The 15,799-nt window shown below is 36.3% G+C and overlaps 2 protein-coding genes across 2 annotated transcripts; both read right to left on the bottom strand.

The window, feature by feature from the left end:
• Positions 1-8,707: 8,707 nt before the first annotated feature.
• LOC113278323 (aspartic proteinase-like protein 2) lies at positions 8,708-11,566 on the bottom strand. Its single transcript, XM_026527193.1, has 10 exons — positions 11,320-11,566; positions 10,724-10,856; positions 10,383-10,630; positions 10,010-10,234; positions 9,742-9,904; positions 9,576-9,649; positions 9,375-9,462; positions 9,172-9,250; positions 8,995-9,066; positions 8,708-8,907 (listed from the first exon to the last, which is right to left on the bottom strand). The coding sequence occupies exons 1-10, from the start codon at positions 11,544-11,546 to the stop codon at positions 8,747-8,749; spliced, it is 1,470 nt and encodes a 489-aa protein (XP_026382978.1). The 5' UTR covers positions 11,547-11,566; the 3' UTR covers positions 8,708-8,746.
• A 2,130-nt stretch (positions 11,567-13,696) lies between these two features.
• On the bottom strand, positions 13,697-15,556 carry LOC113283941 (60S ribosomal protein L35a-3). Its single transcript, XM_026533321.1, has 5 exons — positions 15,417-15,556; positions 15,275-15,310; positions 14,949-15,177; positions 14,805-14,847; positions 13,697-13,976 (listed from the first exon to the last, which is right to left on the bottom strand). The coding sequence occupies exons 1-4, from the start codon at positions 15,446-15,448 to the stop codon at positions 14,806-14,808; spliced, it is 339 nt and encodes a 112-aa protein (XP_026389106.1). The 5' UTR covers positions 15,449-15,556; the 3' UTR covers positions 13,697-13,976; position 14,805.
• Positions 15,557-15,799: the final 243 nt, after the last annotated feature.

The following is a 15,799-nucleotide window of genomic DNA, read 5'->3' as shown; positions in this document are numbered from 1 at the left end:
GTTATGCGTCTTCCACTTGTAACTCTTTAGACACGTGGCGAGTGATGAATTATGTGTATACAATTTGCCCATTTTCTTCTGATTTGGGTGTCGGTCAAAGTTAGAAGAAAACTGTCTTCTCATATTCTTCATCTCTCCTCAATAACTTCTCCTAGATTTTAGGGCACGTTTCCCATTACTAGTAATAACTCCTTCTTGAATCATGGGACGGTTTCAGTTTCTTGCATGTTATAAATAGGGGAGAGGATGCTATTGAAATAAATTTTATTCCCTCTTCATTCTCTTGTCAGTTCATTCTCTGAACTTTTTCTTCTTTCTTCTCTTCTCTTTTGTTCTTTAGCCATTAACTCTTGCTGGTGCTGTTCAGAGTCATAAATATCTAAAGTCTTCAGTTGTCGATGTTCATCAGGTGTTCGCGGATCGTCTTTGCTCCCATCGTAACGCTTCTGATTCAGGTATGGTATTCCTCTAGCTTTTATTCACTTTTGTTTGATCTTCTTTTTATGTTACTGCACCTAGGTTTTGTGATGAAGAACGGATATACGAAAGTATATATACTTTGATGAACTGATCCGATTGCTAGTCTGCACAATGGAGATTTTAAAATGAATATTTTAGAAAGGATAGTCTTCCACGGAAATCAAAGATCTGAAGAGGTCTTGCTAAGGAAAACACGGATCTAAAACGTTTTTAATATTCTGATCTAAAGGAAAGCATAGATCCAACCGAGGATGAGTTGTTTGAAATTTAAATGTAAGCTGCTCAGAACACTATTATTAGGGAAATAGTGCTGAGAGCCAAAAAATAAAATCACAAGAAAAGATAAATCTTTTACCGGGACTAGAGTCCCTGTTTCTAGCGCCAGTTTGTGAACACGAAAATAACAATGGTATCCAAGTGTTCACAAACAATGCTTGCATTTCATACAAAATCATTGGGAGAGATGAAATACATATAAACAATATAAGTACAAAATCATAGGGAGGGATGAAATACATATAAACAATATAAGTTCGAAGCCTATCAGACTCTGAGCTTTCGGGCTCGTCATCGTCTAGTCGCTGGGAAATAAATTAAACCGTGCATATGATTAAAGCATAATAATAAAACAGAAAGTAAAGTATTGAACGTAAATGAGACAATGATTTACGTGGTTCAGCATTAAAGCCTACGTCCACGGGGGTTGGAGTTTCACTATGTATTGAAGAGTTACAATGATAGTTGAATGACCTTGTGTGAATTACGAAGCTAAAGGGGGAAAATGGTTACTCTTCCTATTTCTATCTCCTAAGATTTCCTATACTCAATCAAAACTGGTCGACCCCCTCTCTCTTAGTGGAGAGGGGTATTTATAGGGATGATACATGGGGTCCACTATTAGAGATAGTTGCAACTTTATCTTCTTGATCTCTGTGCTAATCCCGCTGGTATCTTCGTTCTTGACCGAAGGATCCAACGGTCATGTGTAGTTACGAAGGGTTGCCTCTTTCTCTTCCACAGACTAATTGATACTACCCTATGTTTAGGGTGCTTAATGCGGGTGGTTGGGACGGTCCGCACGCGTCAGCGGGATCAATCCTCATCATTGATTTTGGATCTTCTTCGAGATGGGATAAAGCAGATCTTTGGGCATTCTTCAGTACTTCGCGGTGGCTCGTTCTTTTGGTGCTCCACGATTCTTAGCCATCGGATCAGTTCGATGATGACTATATATAGATCATAGATGTCTCTTGGGTGTTGATACGTGGTATCGTTCCTTGATATCTCAAGCTGTATGTCTTCCACGTGTAACTCTTTAGACAAAATTGGTCGGCCAAACCTCAAAAGAGTGCCGCTCACTTGTGTCTATGATGGAACCATATGAGATGGCCTACACCGGCCAATTTTGACTGAATAACATATTCACGTTACTGTGGCTGCACCTTTTAGAAAGGCTGACAGGTTGAATCATATAAACGGTTACAACTTAGAATGTTCACATCAGAATATCAGATATCCTAGCAAAATAGAGCTTGCTTCGTTAAATCCCACGGTCCCTTGGTTCCAATCGATATGTGAGGCCCATGGTGGCCACTCTGTCCTAAGATCAAATCCTCTCCAAGACTACAAACTTATTTCGTATTATCCCATTTCCACCAACAAATAAGTCCAACCGTCAAATCCAATGAGATGCATCGTCATCGTCATCGCCATAGGATAGGATTAGTGTGACAACAGCTGATGTCCACCTAGAGGTGTAAAACGTGTCGCCCATGCACAGTCCACCCCACGAAGTCACGTGCTACGTGCTGGGCTGAACTATGCCAGACACTCAGACATGTTGTACTGTATCGTGCTAAACGACGTGTTGTGTTGTGCCAGAAAAATAATCGTTCTGGGCCGTTCTGAACTGTGCTAGCCCATTTATTTTATGTTTTCCAAAGCAAATATTTTTTTAGATATTTCAGTTAGTATATGTATAATTATAGAAATTAATCATCATAACGAAAATAAAATGTCAAAAAGTAACTAAAATAAAGATATTTTGTGAAATAAACATGAAATGTGATGTATTGTGTTATATTTTATGCAAGATTTGGCGTGTTTCCTTCGTATACCGTGTTGTGCTGTGTCGCGTGCTAACATGTGCGACATGCTCTTTCGTGCTAATGTACCTATTTGTTTGGTACAACACACTAAGCTAATGTGTTGTGCCCGTGCTGTCCTCAAATTTAAACGCGTAGTGTTGTTCTATAAACGTGCTGATCCGGCACAATTTACACCTCTATGTCCACCCCAGCAGCCCTGAAGCACGTATCATCTGCTTTGGCCTTTGGGTATTGCCGCGCATTGATATTCCCGACATTTTTTACAGTCTATAAAAACTTTTGCGAAAAGGTCAGAATCAGAAGATCGGTTGGATGGTGCATTTGTTTGAACGAATCTGTATCGTTATTTGAGCAAATTTTATTCCAAAAGCCACTGTATTACTTTAAACTGTCTGTGCCTTCCAAAAAAAGCAAAACAAAAAAAAAAAGAAACTTTAAATTGTCTGTTTTATTTGCCTGGCTTGATTGGGGTATACCCAAATTAATTGGGGTATACATAATGAGACAAAAACTAGATCATTTTGAAGTAAAAGAAGCCACTCTTTAATCATGTTTTTTCTAAACGGCTAATATACTCTTGTTTAATTAACACTAAAAAAATCTGATGAGGTTAATCAATTGAGTAGATTGAAACTTATGAATTTAACTTGAAATTTTGTTTTTGATTGAACTTATGTGGGAAGATTTTGATGAAAAAAATTTGTTTTGAGAATATCTTTTGCAACGGAAATGTAAGCACACTAATCAAACACTTCTAAAAAGGGGATTGCAAAGTTCTTGTATGAAATTATAATCAAAATTAATTTAATCAATTAATACTTTCAGTTCTGAAATTAAGAAAAGTCGGCAGGGTCGACGAGTGAAAAAGATGTCGACTAACTTTGGCTGGCATGCTTATTGATTTCTTACCTTGCCGGCTAACATATAGTCGGCAAGGTCGACAAAAAATACCCTGTCGACTATAGGCTCTTTGACATACAGAAAAAGGTGTTACAAATGCATGATTAGTCGGCAAGGTATAAGGATGAATACCGTGCCGACCCTGTAAATGCTAATTTCAGAGATGAAAAGTCGGCAAGTTAAAAGGATGAATACCATGCCGACCCTGTAAATGCTAATTTTCGAGATGAAAAGTCGGCAAGGTCGACAAAAAAATACCCTACCGACTGATACTAGTCGGCAAGGTCGACAAATAAATACCCTGCCGGCTGTTGATAAGAATATGAAATCATACAACATTTGAGATTTGGTATGATTTCGTACCCAATCTCAAATCGCATATAAATTTATACGCGATTTGAGATTGGGTACAAAATCATACCCAATCTCAAATCCCGTAGCCACAATTTTTTTCTTAGTTTCGTTTTGATTTTTGATTTTATCACATTCCGATAGAGTTTTGAAGATATATTTTGAAAATTACTTGGGTGATCAGTCGGCAGAGGTATCAATAGTAAGGATGATTTTGTATTTTAGTATCTTTTAGACACCCCTTAGCACACTACTTTAGATGGGAACAAAATAAATATACCCCAATTAATCTGGATATTACCCAATCAAACCAGGTCCATTTAGGGAAGGTTTTGTTGTCTGGCCAAACTGAAATGAACCCCATGAAATGACTAAAGGGTCCTGAGTATGACTCCTGACTTAACTGTGTTCCCCAAGTCGCAGTACAAAAAAAACACGATCTACTCTGTTCTAACCTTCGTGGGAATTCGCCCAGCCATACACGTATATGTATATAGTATAGAGTGAACTTCAATTTCCTACCGGTGATATGAAATAAACCCGTCAAATTAAAAATATCCCGTAGGAAATCCAGAAAATCTTAACAAGTTTATGCGATAATTATATGGACAAGGGATTACCATTTGGGGTTAGTCCAGTTGATCAGGAGTCTAACTTTCAAGTAGGAGGTCAGCAGTTCAAGTCTCCGATCAAACATTGAAGATCTCGTGTAATTATACTAACTTTACTATGGGGAAGGGGTCGAGTTTGCTCAGGGAAATAAGCCGGTGGCTACGTTGCCAGGGGCAGAACGGGCCCATGCCTAGTTTCAAAATCAAAAGAAAATATATATATATGGACAATGGATTTACGTCTTCTGTTACGGAAGAAGATCACTTTAATAATGCATGTTTACATCTAGTTTCAAAATCAAAAAAAAAAAATTAAAAATAAAAATATGGACAGGGGATTTATGTCTTCTTTTAGTATATATCATTATTATTTTTTTCTGATGTCATAGACTAGTGGTCCCTAGACTACATCCAAGCTCCTTAAATTGGAGTGGATTTCAACAATTACATGGTTCGAACCCCTTACCTCTGCAGCGGAAGAGAAATGCCAACCACCAGACCACTTGGTAATTGACTATATACTGTATGTAGAGGAATTTAGTTTCCTAAAGACAAAATTCAATGAACAACTTTACATAATAAGAACTTGAATAATCGAACTAATAATGGAATAAGATCACCGATCTCCAACTCGATCTACTTGTTCATTCCCTTTCTAATCCTGCATTACAACACAAGATGAAATAAATGTGATATCTTATGCATTTAAACAAAACAGATGCGCGTGAGGAAATAATCTTCACATGCACCTTTAATTCTAGACAATTTAATGCGAACCTGAGAAGCCACTATAAATATCGGTGGCATGAAAAATATAATTTATAATGCCAGTTTGGAGACGACGGAAGATCCAATCTCATAATCTCAAAGAAGATGTCAAGTTTGAAGACTACTCTGCTAGTTGTGGAAATGAGCTTATGCTTTCTTTTTCAGTTGACAACGATTATCTAACCAACGGATGCATGATTTATTGCACGGTTATGTAGGTGTTGCAGAAGCAGCAGCAAATCAACAATCTGACTTCAAATATTATTGTCTTCATGAACATGATCCTGGGTGTAATAATACATGTCTACGAATAGGTTATCGTGGAGGCAATTGTTTGCTTTCTGGCGCTTCATCAAATCCTAAGGAAAAGATTGACGTTAACTATTTCAACCTTGGTGGTTCCATAGACTAAGGTGTTGCAACTACACTTGGTGGAAGTGTAGTTGAGGCCGTGGCTCCATAAAGGAAGTTAGATAGACCATCAGGTTCGATCGCGACCAAGGCACAACCTAATATATTATTAATTAAATCATCTCATTATATTATCTCTGATTATGTCCATGAATCAAATTTGGGGATGCTCTGAAGTTTAAATGATTACAGATAATAATAAAATCCAAAAGGATTATGAGAACACACACGAGTCAATGGAAATATTGCGCGAGCATATTAATGGTTATTATTTTTATAGACAGTTGCTCAAGGAAATAGAGCGCGTTGTGATCGAACCATGCTCCTTATTATTTAATTAACAAAGGGTATATTTGGCCTACATAATCCCGGTAAAAACTTGGTTCTTTGACAAATATACAGGTATTTGGTGTGGTAGTGCTCACCAACCAAGTTTAAATCCTATGGGATATATATGATTATCTGTCACCAAGAGCAGTGAGAAGAATGAACTCTTAAAGTATAAATACTCGCTTTGTGGTGCGAGGTATCTCACAAAGCCTTGGAATTGTTTACTACGTTGTAGTGAACGTTAAGGCGTTCTGTTACTTAGATAGCTTGGTAGTTTCAAAAGGACTTGAAATGCAACATTTATATGTGGTTATTATGTATTCTACAAGGATTGAGGGATAAATATGTTTACAAAAGTGCATAACATCCTTTTTGTTACCCAAATCAAAAGACTCTAAACCATGGAGTACGTTTCAGATTAGAGTGGAACGCTCACTTAAGGATTGAAATATTCTGGCGGATTTGGTATACCCGTCTAAGTGACTATTTGATTGAAAAGGGAATAAATAATTAAGGTAATTTCTCTGCGTACTCACAAAGAAATTTTCTGAATTGGAATTGTATCTATCTATGTCGATGATATGTACATGGTATGTACTCTTAATGAAATAAGAGATTTTACAAGCTGCTTTGAATTTGAAATGAAAATCTAGGAAAGCTCGATCGAACACCAAGCTTGTGGTATATTATTCCACCAGTTTGTGTATGTCCAAAGTTGTCAGGAAATTTAACAAGGACATGCATATTGTTAGCACTCCCATGATTAGTCGAGGTTCAAATATAAGTGAATGACTGTTTCTTCTAAAGAAAAATGGCAAAGATGTGTTGGAAAATGAAATTCCCATATTAAGTGCAATAAACGCATTGTTGTACTTAGTACAATGTACGCGACCAGATATTTCATCCTCAGTGAACTAGTTAGATAGATATAGCTCACCGCCAATGCAGCATCTTTGGAAAGTAATCATTGACATGTGTTTGTTTTGAAAAGAAACCGTTAACATGAGTTTATTTTATCCCTACAAATACATAAAGAGTACTGCTAATGGAAGTGCAATTCAAAAGTTGTTGATTATAAAGGAACTCTTCTCCCATGAAAGTAATCAGGGGGACATATGACTGACTTATTTACTAAGTCATTTCCTATATTCACTTTTGTAAAATATATGACTAAAGGAACTGTCTAGAAACTCCTCTGAATGGAATTATAGGGACATCCCCAACATCAAGGGGAGGATCCAAAGATATGATGTTGACAAATTTGACTCTGAAATGTAAAGCTGCGTTGTACTCTTTTCCCTTCGATCGAGATTAGTTTTTCCCACAGGATTTTTGTTACTCGGCAAGGTTTTTAACGAGGCAACCATAACTACACCAACTACATGATAAATGACGAAGACCTGCAGATTGCTTGCTGAACACTATCAGAATCAAAAAAATGAAACTCGATAGTTTGTCAAGTGAAACAATTTCCGGAATCATCACAACGAAGCAAGGATTACATGACAAAAATTTTCGGCACAAGTCAACTAGTAGTATTGATAATACTATTGCGTATCAGTACTAGGTGTTCATCAATCATCTGTAGACATAGATAAGATTTTATGTATGAGTATCCAGCAAAGGCATACTTCCGGACTTAATCGCGTTGTACTATTTTCCCTTCGTCAAGGTTTTATCCCAATGGATTTTTCCTTGTCAATGTTTTAACGAGGCAAAATATGCAAGTCCAACTCTGTTCTAAGTTTTCTTAATATTGTACTCTTTTTCCTTAGTTCAGGCTTTGTTCCTCTGGGTTTTCCTAGCGAGGTTTTAATGAGGCAATAGACTTAGATACAGTAGTCATCGAGGATAGAAAACTAGATCCGAAGCGCTACATCGGAAGCATTATATGTGAAGCACTGCTATATTGGACCGCATAAAGAAGAGTGTTGTAGGGCCTTTGGCCCATGTGTGCGGCCCATCTATATGTAACCAAGGTTGATACTCTAGCCTATAAATAGAAGCTTATTCCTATGTAATAATACTACATTGATATCTATTGAATAATGAATAAGATCTCTCTCTTCTATATTTCTCCTTCAACAAAAAGGTATTTGACAGTAGTTTTCACAAGTAAAAAATCATAAATAGTCGTTTAATGATTCTTGCAAACCATATACTTTGGCAACCCAAGCCCACCAATATTCAGATTTGGCCCACATGTATCTTTTAATTTGATCCCACAGGTCCCTCGCCATATTTAGATTTTGCCCATAAAATGCTGAAATATGTATCCATATACTAACTTATATAATTTAATTTTTTGTGTTATTTCCTTTATATTATACAAAATTTAAGTAAAATCATTACTTAGAATGCATAAAACTAAAGTCGAAAAATAAAAAACTATCAAGTGGTATGGAGGTTCTCAAGCCTCTTCTCATAGGGGAGGTTGGAGATCGAACCTATTTAATAGTAGGAAAAAGTGTTACAAAAGGGCTTTTCAATGTCCATTTCTCGCGAGGTAAGCAATGTCTCTTTCTATGGGAGCAAGTATGCACAAATGGGCTTGGAATCCCACTTTCTATAAATTTTTGTTGTAAACAAGATGGGTTGGTTGTGAAGTTCACCCATGCCTACAACCGGCTTCGTCCCGACTTTTGTATAAATTTATGAAGAATGTAGATATTTTATGAGATAATGTGTGTATATGACTGTGCACAAAACCCATATCATATATGAATCAACGAATTTTTATTAACAATATTAAAACAAGACATATAAATATATTATTTGCAAAAATATTCACCAAGTACAATGAAAGAACATGATTAAAGATGCTAGAAATAGCTTCATAACTATTCCAAAATCCATATTGTAACGAGCAGGCGAAGATGACAGATTGTGAGAACCTACTTGATTCACTGTCCCAGTTGTTTCATCTTTCATCCGAATGGTTGAAGAGCCTAAAAATAAAACCAGAAATGTAGAATTTTATTTAGTTACTGGAAGCTAAAATGCAAATTAAAATTGTGTCAACAGGTTATGCTTACAATTGTAGTCTGACAATCCAAGAACTTGGTTTTCCAGATCGTATAACACCAACTTATTTGTGAGCACCAGATCTGCATGAATACAATTGATAGCGCACATATATGTCAACAAACTGTGCAAGGTTTTTTATTTTTAATCGCATGAGTACATATATTGACCATACGAGCATTATTTACCTCCTAAGATGATCAGATCCTTCACTGCATCAGATTGTAGTTTTTCACTATCCTGCCAACCGAAGCACCATTCATCGTTCTCTCGAATGTCACACAACAGTTAGCATAACATTGAGTCGAGTAATAAGAGAGTGAGAAGGAAAGACAAAGATATTAAAGCAGAATCAACATGTGGACATTGCATGTAAACCACTTTTACTTACATATGGGACCAAATAGTCATGAGGGTACACGTTCAATTCGAGTGAATTTTCAAAACCAAAAGTGACAGTAGGAAACGATTCATCGATGCTGCAATTATACAGAAAATAATGTTAATATCAGTCATGTACTAGTGCCCATGATCCTTCATTAAATCGATTTGATTGAATTAATTTTTTTAATTTAAAACACGAAAACATAACCTATTGTCGAATTTGAAACAGTCAAGGAGATTATCAACAAGGTGGAGACTCAAGTTGGCCTGGCTTGTTAAAATCTGACAACAACCAAACAAAAAAATGTGTTGTAAGGTGGAAGTTGTATATCAACCGAAGGTTTAAAATAAATATAAGTTAAAAAATTTCATACAATTTGTCTCAAAGGATCAAAAATTGCCCCCGGAAGATATGTCAAAGTTGTACCACTATCAATAATTGCTCCTTTCCCAGATCCAGCTTCGAATACTTGTTTTGGAATATTTAGGACAGTATCACCAACTTTAACTGATTCCATATTCACATTGTAATGCGACCTAAGAAAAAAATTAAACCAATTAATTTGTAACAATACTTATGAAACTAATGTTAATGGTGAACTTTTCCAGAAAAGGATCGTATAGTTGGATTAGATCACGTACGCATTTGGAACCAATGGAGTTGTTTTTAGTTTTGGTTGCACTACGTCTCCAATCGCAAAGATTCCTCCTCCATTTTTACCATCTAAGCAGTGAGCAAATTTCTTCTTCACTTTTCCGGACGAAGCTAGTTGTGAAAGCATGGATGTACTTGAAGCACCAAAACCAATTAGGCCATCAAGGGCTCCAGCAGATGAGGCAAGATTTCCTGTTTGTTCAAGCCCACACCTATCTCAAAAAAACAAGACTATTTAGTATAAACTTCAAATTAAGCATGACTTGGTTAAAAACCGCGCTTGTATTAAGCATGACTTGTGCCACTGGATGAATGCATGAGTGACTTTTATAGCAAATCACCACAAATATAATGACTTACCCAAATGTAATACTTGAATTTCCAGTAGTTGTTTGAAGATTTCCAGAAACTTGATCGAACCCAATAACGTCTTGAACAAAGTATCCAACACTTCCACTTCCATCTCCATATTGAAGCCCATATGCACAAACGCCATTAGATACACAACCAGAAATGGGACCTTTGTTAAATTCAGTGCAATATCCACCACTACATGGAACTAATTCTGCCGTTGAAGAACTTCTTGGATCATATAACTTCAGAGTCAACTGCCAAAGATACAAACAGATACTAAAGAAAATCAGTCTTTTTTTCGCACTTCCATGAGGGAGTTGAGAAAGGATTAATGTGCATGCGCTTACGTCGTCAATGTCAGTTTCTTTTGCACAAGGGCTACACTGGGCGCAGTTGACCCATAAAATATCACTACCAGTATCTACATGGAGATAATAATCTTTTGAAGGAGTTCCAATAGTAAGTTTTGTATAGTAAAGCCTGTAAAAAAAAATCAACTCGAGTAAGTTCCAAGTACTTCATGCGGTAACAAAATCTAGAATGCAGTCCAAAAATTCAAGCTCAAAGTCACTAGCAGTACTTCAAGTAGCAAAATGGGCTTGGAGCCCAAAATCTCAGAAAATTTACTGCCTCCGCCCCGTTAGCAGTACTTCAATTCTTACTAGGGACCAAAAAGAATTTCATAACAAGAATGTGCTAAAGGTAAATAATTTTCGCAACATGTAATTTTAAACATACATATATAATAAAGTGTTAGTAATTTGTCACTAGTCAGATAACAACAAATATTTCATTATTTTAATTATCATTCAAGCTTCAATTTGATGGGCATTTCTTTTTCTTGTGCAAAAAAATATCATTTAAAAAGAAAATAAAGAAATTCTTCTGTTCATATATAAAATTGATTGTGACAGTCAGTCTTAATAATAATTGCGATACTAACCCGGTTCCGGTAGCTTTTCCGTCGCCGCCCAAAGGAACATCAATTGCAGCAAGAAATCTCCCATGACGATTCTTATCATGAAGCGTCAAATCCTTAAGCGACCTATACGCTTCACCTCCAAATTTATGCTTCACTTTGAAAACTCCTCCTCCATTAACAAAAGCAGTTGAGGAGAAAATCGCTAGTACTAATACTGCAAAGACGAAGATGAAATTACTCAAACCCATTTTTAAAGAAGAGAAGAAGGTTGACAAATGGACCTTTGTAAGGAGTAGTCGTAAGGTTGAAGGCTATTTATATAATTGAATCAAAGAAAAGTATTTAAAGTTTGATTATAGAAGATTCTTGGAACTTAAGTCTAATGTTGACATTTGCAGTCTTGGTCTTAACGTAGGTAATCTGGCGGAAGAAGCAACATACACAAGAATTCAAAAAGGTTGCATTCTGTGAAACCATTTGCATTGTTTTCTTCCCCTAATGAATTCCCAAACCGCGTTTATACTTGAAACACTGTTGCTGCTGCTGCAGAAGTATAAGCATGAATATTTTTAATTTTGGGATGATACGTTTAATTAAGATTTTACATTTAATTATGGAATAGTTATATTTAGAAGGTCTTTGAATACGGATAAAATATTTTTTTTTATTATGGAGACAATCATGGTATGCAATTATGCATTTTTTGACAGCTCAAACAGCTTCGAACTAATCTATAATACCATGTGGTCTGGCCTCAGGTAAACTTCTATAAAATGCAAAAAGAAACAGGTAAAATTAGAATTCTCGTATAAACTTCCGAAGAATGTACCATAGAGAGTGCAGGCCTAGGTAGGGAGGAACAATTCTTGTATGCAATTTAAAATAGCAAATTTGTTTTTGTCATGTTTAACCTTGGAAGTAATGGATTAATCCAGGCATTCCACTGTTAATACCCGGCTAATATGCAAACAACTGGCGAGTTTGTCTATAATCTGTTTAATGTTTCATCCTTGTACTTGGCAAATGGAAGGAGTATGAAAAGCTAATACCAGCAAGAAAATGTTTTACGAAATTTTAGGATGAAAAAAATGAGAGATTGAGGTTATAAACGAGCATTGAATACATAGAAAGCGATATGTTGTTTTCAGCTTGACAAGCACATGTTGTTAACTTCAGCACAAGCTACATGCCTGCAGCCAATACAGACAAGACTGGGCCAAAGCCCAGTAGTCCTAAAATCACTTCTGGAGAAGTTACAGGCCTGCAGCCAAGAAGTTCCAAAATCCTCCTAATGAATCGCAGTGTTCATCAGCCTGATAGCTATGTAGTCGATTTCGGTCATTTCGGCCGAAATTTCGCGGTCCAAGAAGACACGATTTTGTTAATTTCGGCAGGACGAAATCTTTGCGAAAATTTCGGCCGAAAACGCGTTTTTCGGTCGGAATTGATTTGTCTTGGCCGAATTTTTTTTTTCTTTTTAAATTGAGTGGACTAATCTCACGTACAAAAATTAAAAAGATTAATTCACTCACTAGTATTATTGCTTGTTGCTGTGTTTGAATTTCTTGAGCTAAAATTATTATTTGGTGTTGATGATGAGGAAGGTGAACAACCAGATTTACTAATACTATGTTTCTTTTAAGTGATTATCGATACGAGGATATAAAATATGAAACCGAGATTTTACCGAGATTTTAAAACGGAATTTCCCCGAGACAAAGTTGTACCAGTATCTCGGTCAAAGTTGTACCAGTATCTCGGTGTCGACCGAGACAATCGGAAATCCGAAATTGACTACCTTGCCTGATAGTCTTCCTGAAAGGCTGAAACATGTATGGTGGGTTTAGGGAAGTGATCGTGTGTCACAACTCGAGGAGGATCTGATAAAAAAATACAGCATACTTGCTAAATTCTAAAATCACAAAAAAATTATATAATGCGCTAAGGATTGCAAACTGCTAGTAAAATGCTTGCAGAGTTGATGGCAATAGCATCCACATTTCAATATGCACTCCCCATCCCAGTCACTACTATTTTCCATACACCACAGTTCCACAACACATTACTAGAAGAAAAACAGAATAGGTCAACTACACACTTCTGCCACCGGAATTGACCACTCTTTTAATGAAAATCATTCTGAAATGCCTCAAACTCCTAAAAAGCTAAATTTCCCATCAGCAGCAAGAAAAATAATAGAAAAGAATTTGCTAAAGATGAAGCCTACCAGTCAAAGACCTATCCTTGTTGAGTAGAAAGAACTGCCAACGCAATTTGTGACACAGCACATCTACAGATACAAATCTATCTATCAAAATAGAAGCATGCTATAGAGAAACCAGGTGCAGAAGAACAAAAAGAAACCACGAGGAAGCTTAGAAAATTTAAAAGCATTGCATGGTTTAAACTAATATATATTCAACTAGTCTTCCACTGAAACTAAGCAAAACAGCTCGCAGTACCAATCTTTTGTTGCACTACCAATAAAATGTATCAATTAAAGATTATCTGAAAGCACCAGTACAAAATTTGCCCTTAACTTACAGTAATTCCCAATTTGTTTATCAACTACAAAAAAAGAGAGGGCTCTAAATAAGAAAACTGAAACCAAGTACCAAAGAGAGGATCTACATATCATAATGCTTATAACTTCACCACCACAAAAAGCAATCCTTAGCCTGCAATCCAAATCACAAATATGAGAGATTGAAAACAAGACATACCCACATAAAACATTATGTCATGCATAGAAGGAATCAAGTCCTCAGTTTAAAGGTTAGTTTATTAGTGTCAGCATAAAAGAACAGATATACGTAATGCTGAGCTAGATTAGTTCAGGCTACCGAATGGGTACAGAAAGCAGGGAATGGAATTCAGTAAGAATGTAACCTATGAATAAACACTCCAGAGGGATATTACCAGTAAGCAACAAACTGCCAACCTATATGCTACCAAAAAGCAGGCTTTCAAATCATGATTATCGAGTTATGAGACAAACGGCTTAATGAAAAGAAAGACCAACTGCTAGAGAATGTTGAGCTAGATTAGTTCAGGCTACCGAATGGATACAGAAAGCAGGGCATGGAATGGAATTCAGTAAGAAAGTAACCTATGACTAAACACTCCAGAGGGTTATTACCAGTAAGCAACAAACTGCTGACCTATATGCCACCAAAAAGCAGGCTTTCAAATTATGATTATCAAGTTATGAGACAAATTGCTAATGAAAAGAAAGACCAACTGCTAGAGAGGAAAAAAAAGCTAAGCAACATGAAGAAGCTAGGCATATACTAGTTAGAAACAAGTATGTGTTGATCATTACATTAAACGAAATGTGTTCTTCACTATATAACAGCCCTACTGAACTCATGCAGAAACTGTTTTATGCTATATTCCTACAAACATATTTCTGTAACAGAAGCCTTCAAAATTAATAACACACCACATGGACAAATTATCAAACATCAAAAAGATAAAACTCAATCTTCAGAGACAAGTATCAGTACCTTAGATGTTGCTTGGGTACATGAACACTCTAACTCTCATTCCCTGCAAACCCACACAAAATATAGAATTATAACCAACCCTATTCACAAAATCACTTCATATAAAACACAAAAACAAATTGAAGTTTGTTTATCCTTGCTTACCATGGATTTAGGTGGCAAGTTGGAGGTGAATTTAGCACGAACAACACCACTGTTACCATGAGGCCTGATAACTTTTCCCCAAATGCATCGGTAGTGAGAACCATTAGTCTTGACCTTAGCCTTGTAGATGTAAGCCACCCTCTTACCAGCATACCATTGTACTTCCTCTTTGGTGTTCACTCCTTCAATCTGAACCAATGATGTGTTTGGGTACTGGTTCGACTTTGACCTAAAATCACCCAACAAAAAATCAACAAAAAAAAATCTAAAAAAGAAAATCGAAAAAAAGAAATTAACAGCAAAGATGATAATCAATGATTGCATACCTCTTGTATCCAAGAATGGTTCCTCTAACGTAGAGTCTGTATTCATCAAAATAAAACAAAATCAGTTTGTACATACAAGATTTCGAAATCACAGATTCGATATCTGGAGTTAATGGTGGAATCAGAGAGTAAGAGTGTATACCTGACACGTTCACCTTCACGACCTTTCACCATTTTTTGCTGAAAATGAAGAAAATCCCCTTTCCTCTGCAACTACTAAGACGGAGGAGATATGGAGGCAGTGAAGAGAGAGGAGAAAAACCTAGGTTAATCGATTTCTACTAAAACCCTAATAAAAATTTCCAAGCATACCCTTTTAAGATACAGACTTGGGCTTCATGGGTTGGACCGTCGTGGACCTATCATTCCATTGTTGAAGAACAAAGTCCGTTTTCATTTACGAGGACAATTTGTTTGCGCTATTGGTCGGATTATTTCACGATTTCGAGAATTTTATAATTTCATGGAATTACAAATTCTTGGATTCATGTAAATCCCTCGTATGTTTGGTAACTTATTTAAAAT

This window comes from Papaver somniferum, chromosome 5 (genome assembly GCF_003573695.1).
Source record: "Papaver somniferum cultivar HN1 chromosome 5, ASM357369v1, whole genome shotgun sequence".
Taxonomy (NCBI): Eukaryota; Viridiplantae; Streptophyta; class Magnoliopsida; order Ranunculales; family Papaveraceae; genus Papaver; species Papaver somniferum.
This window is presented reverse-complemented; position numbering and strand designations above follow the sequence as displayed.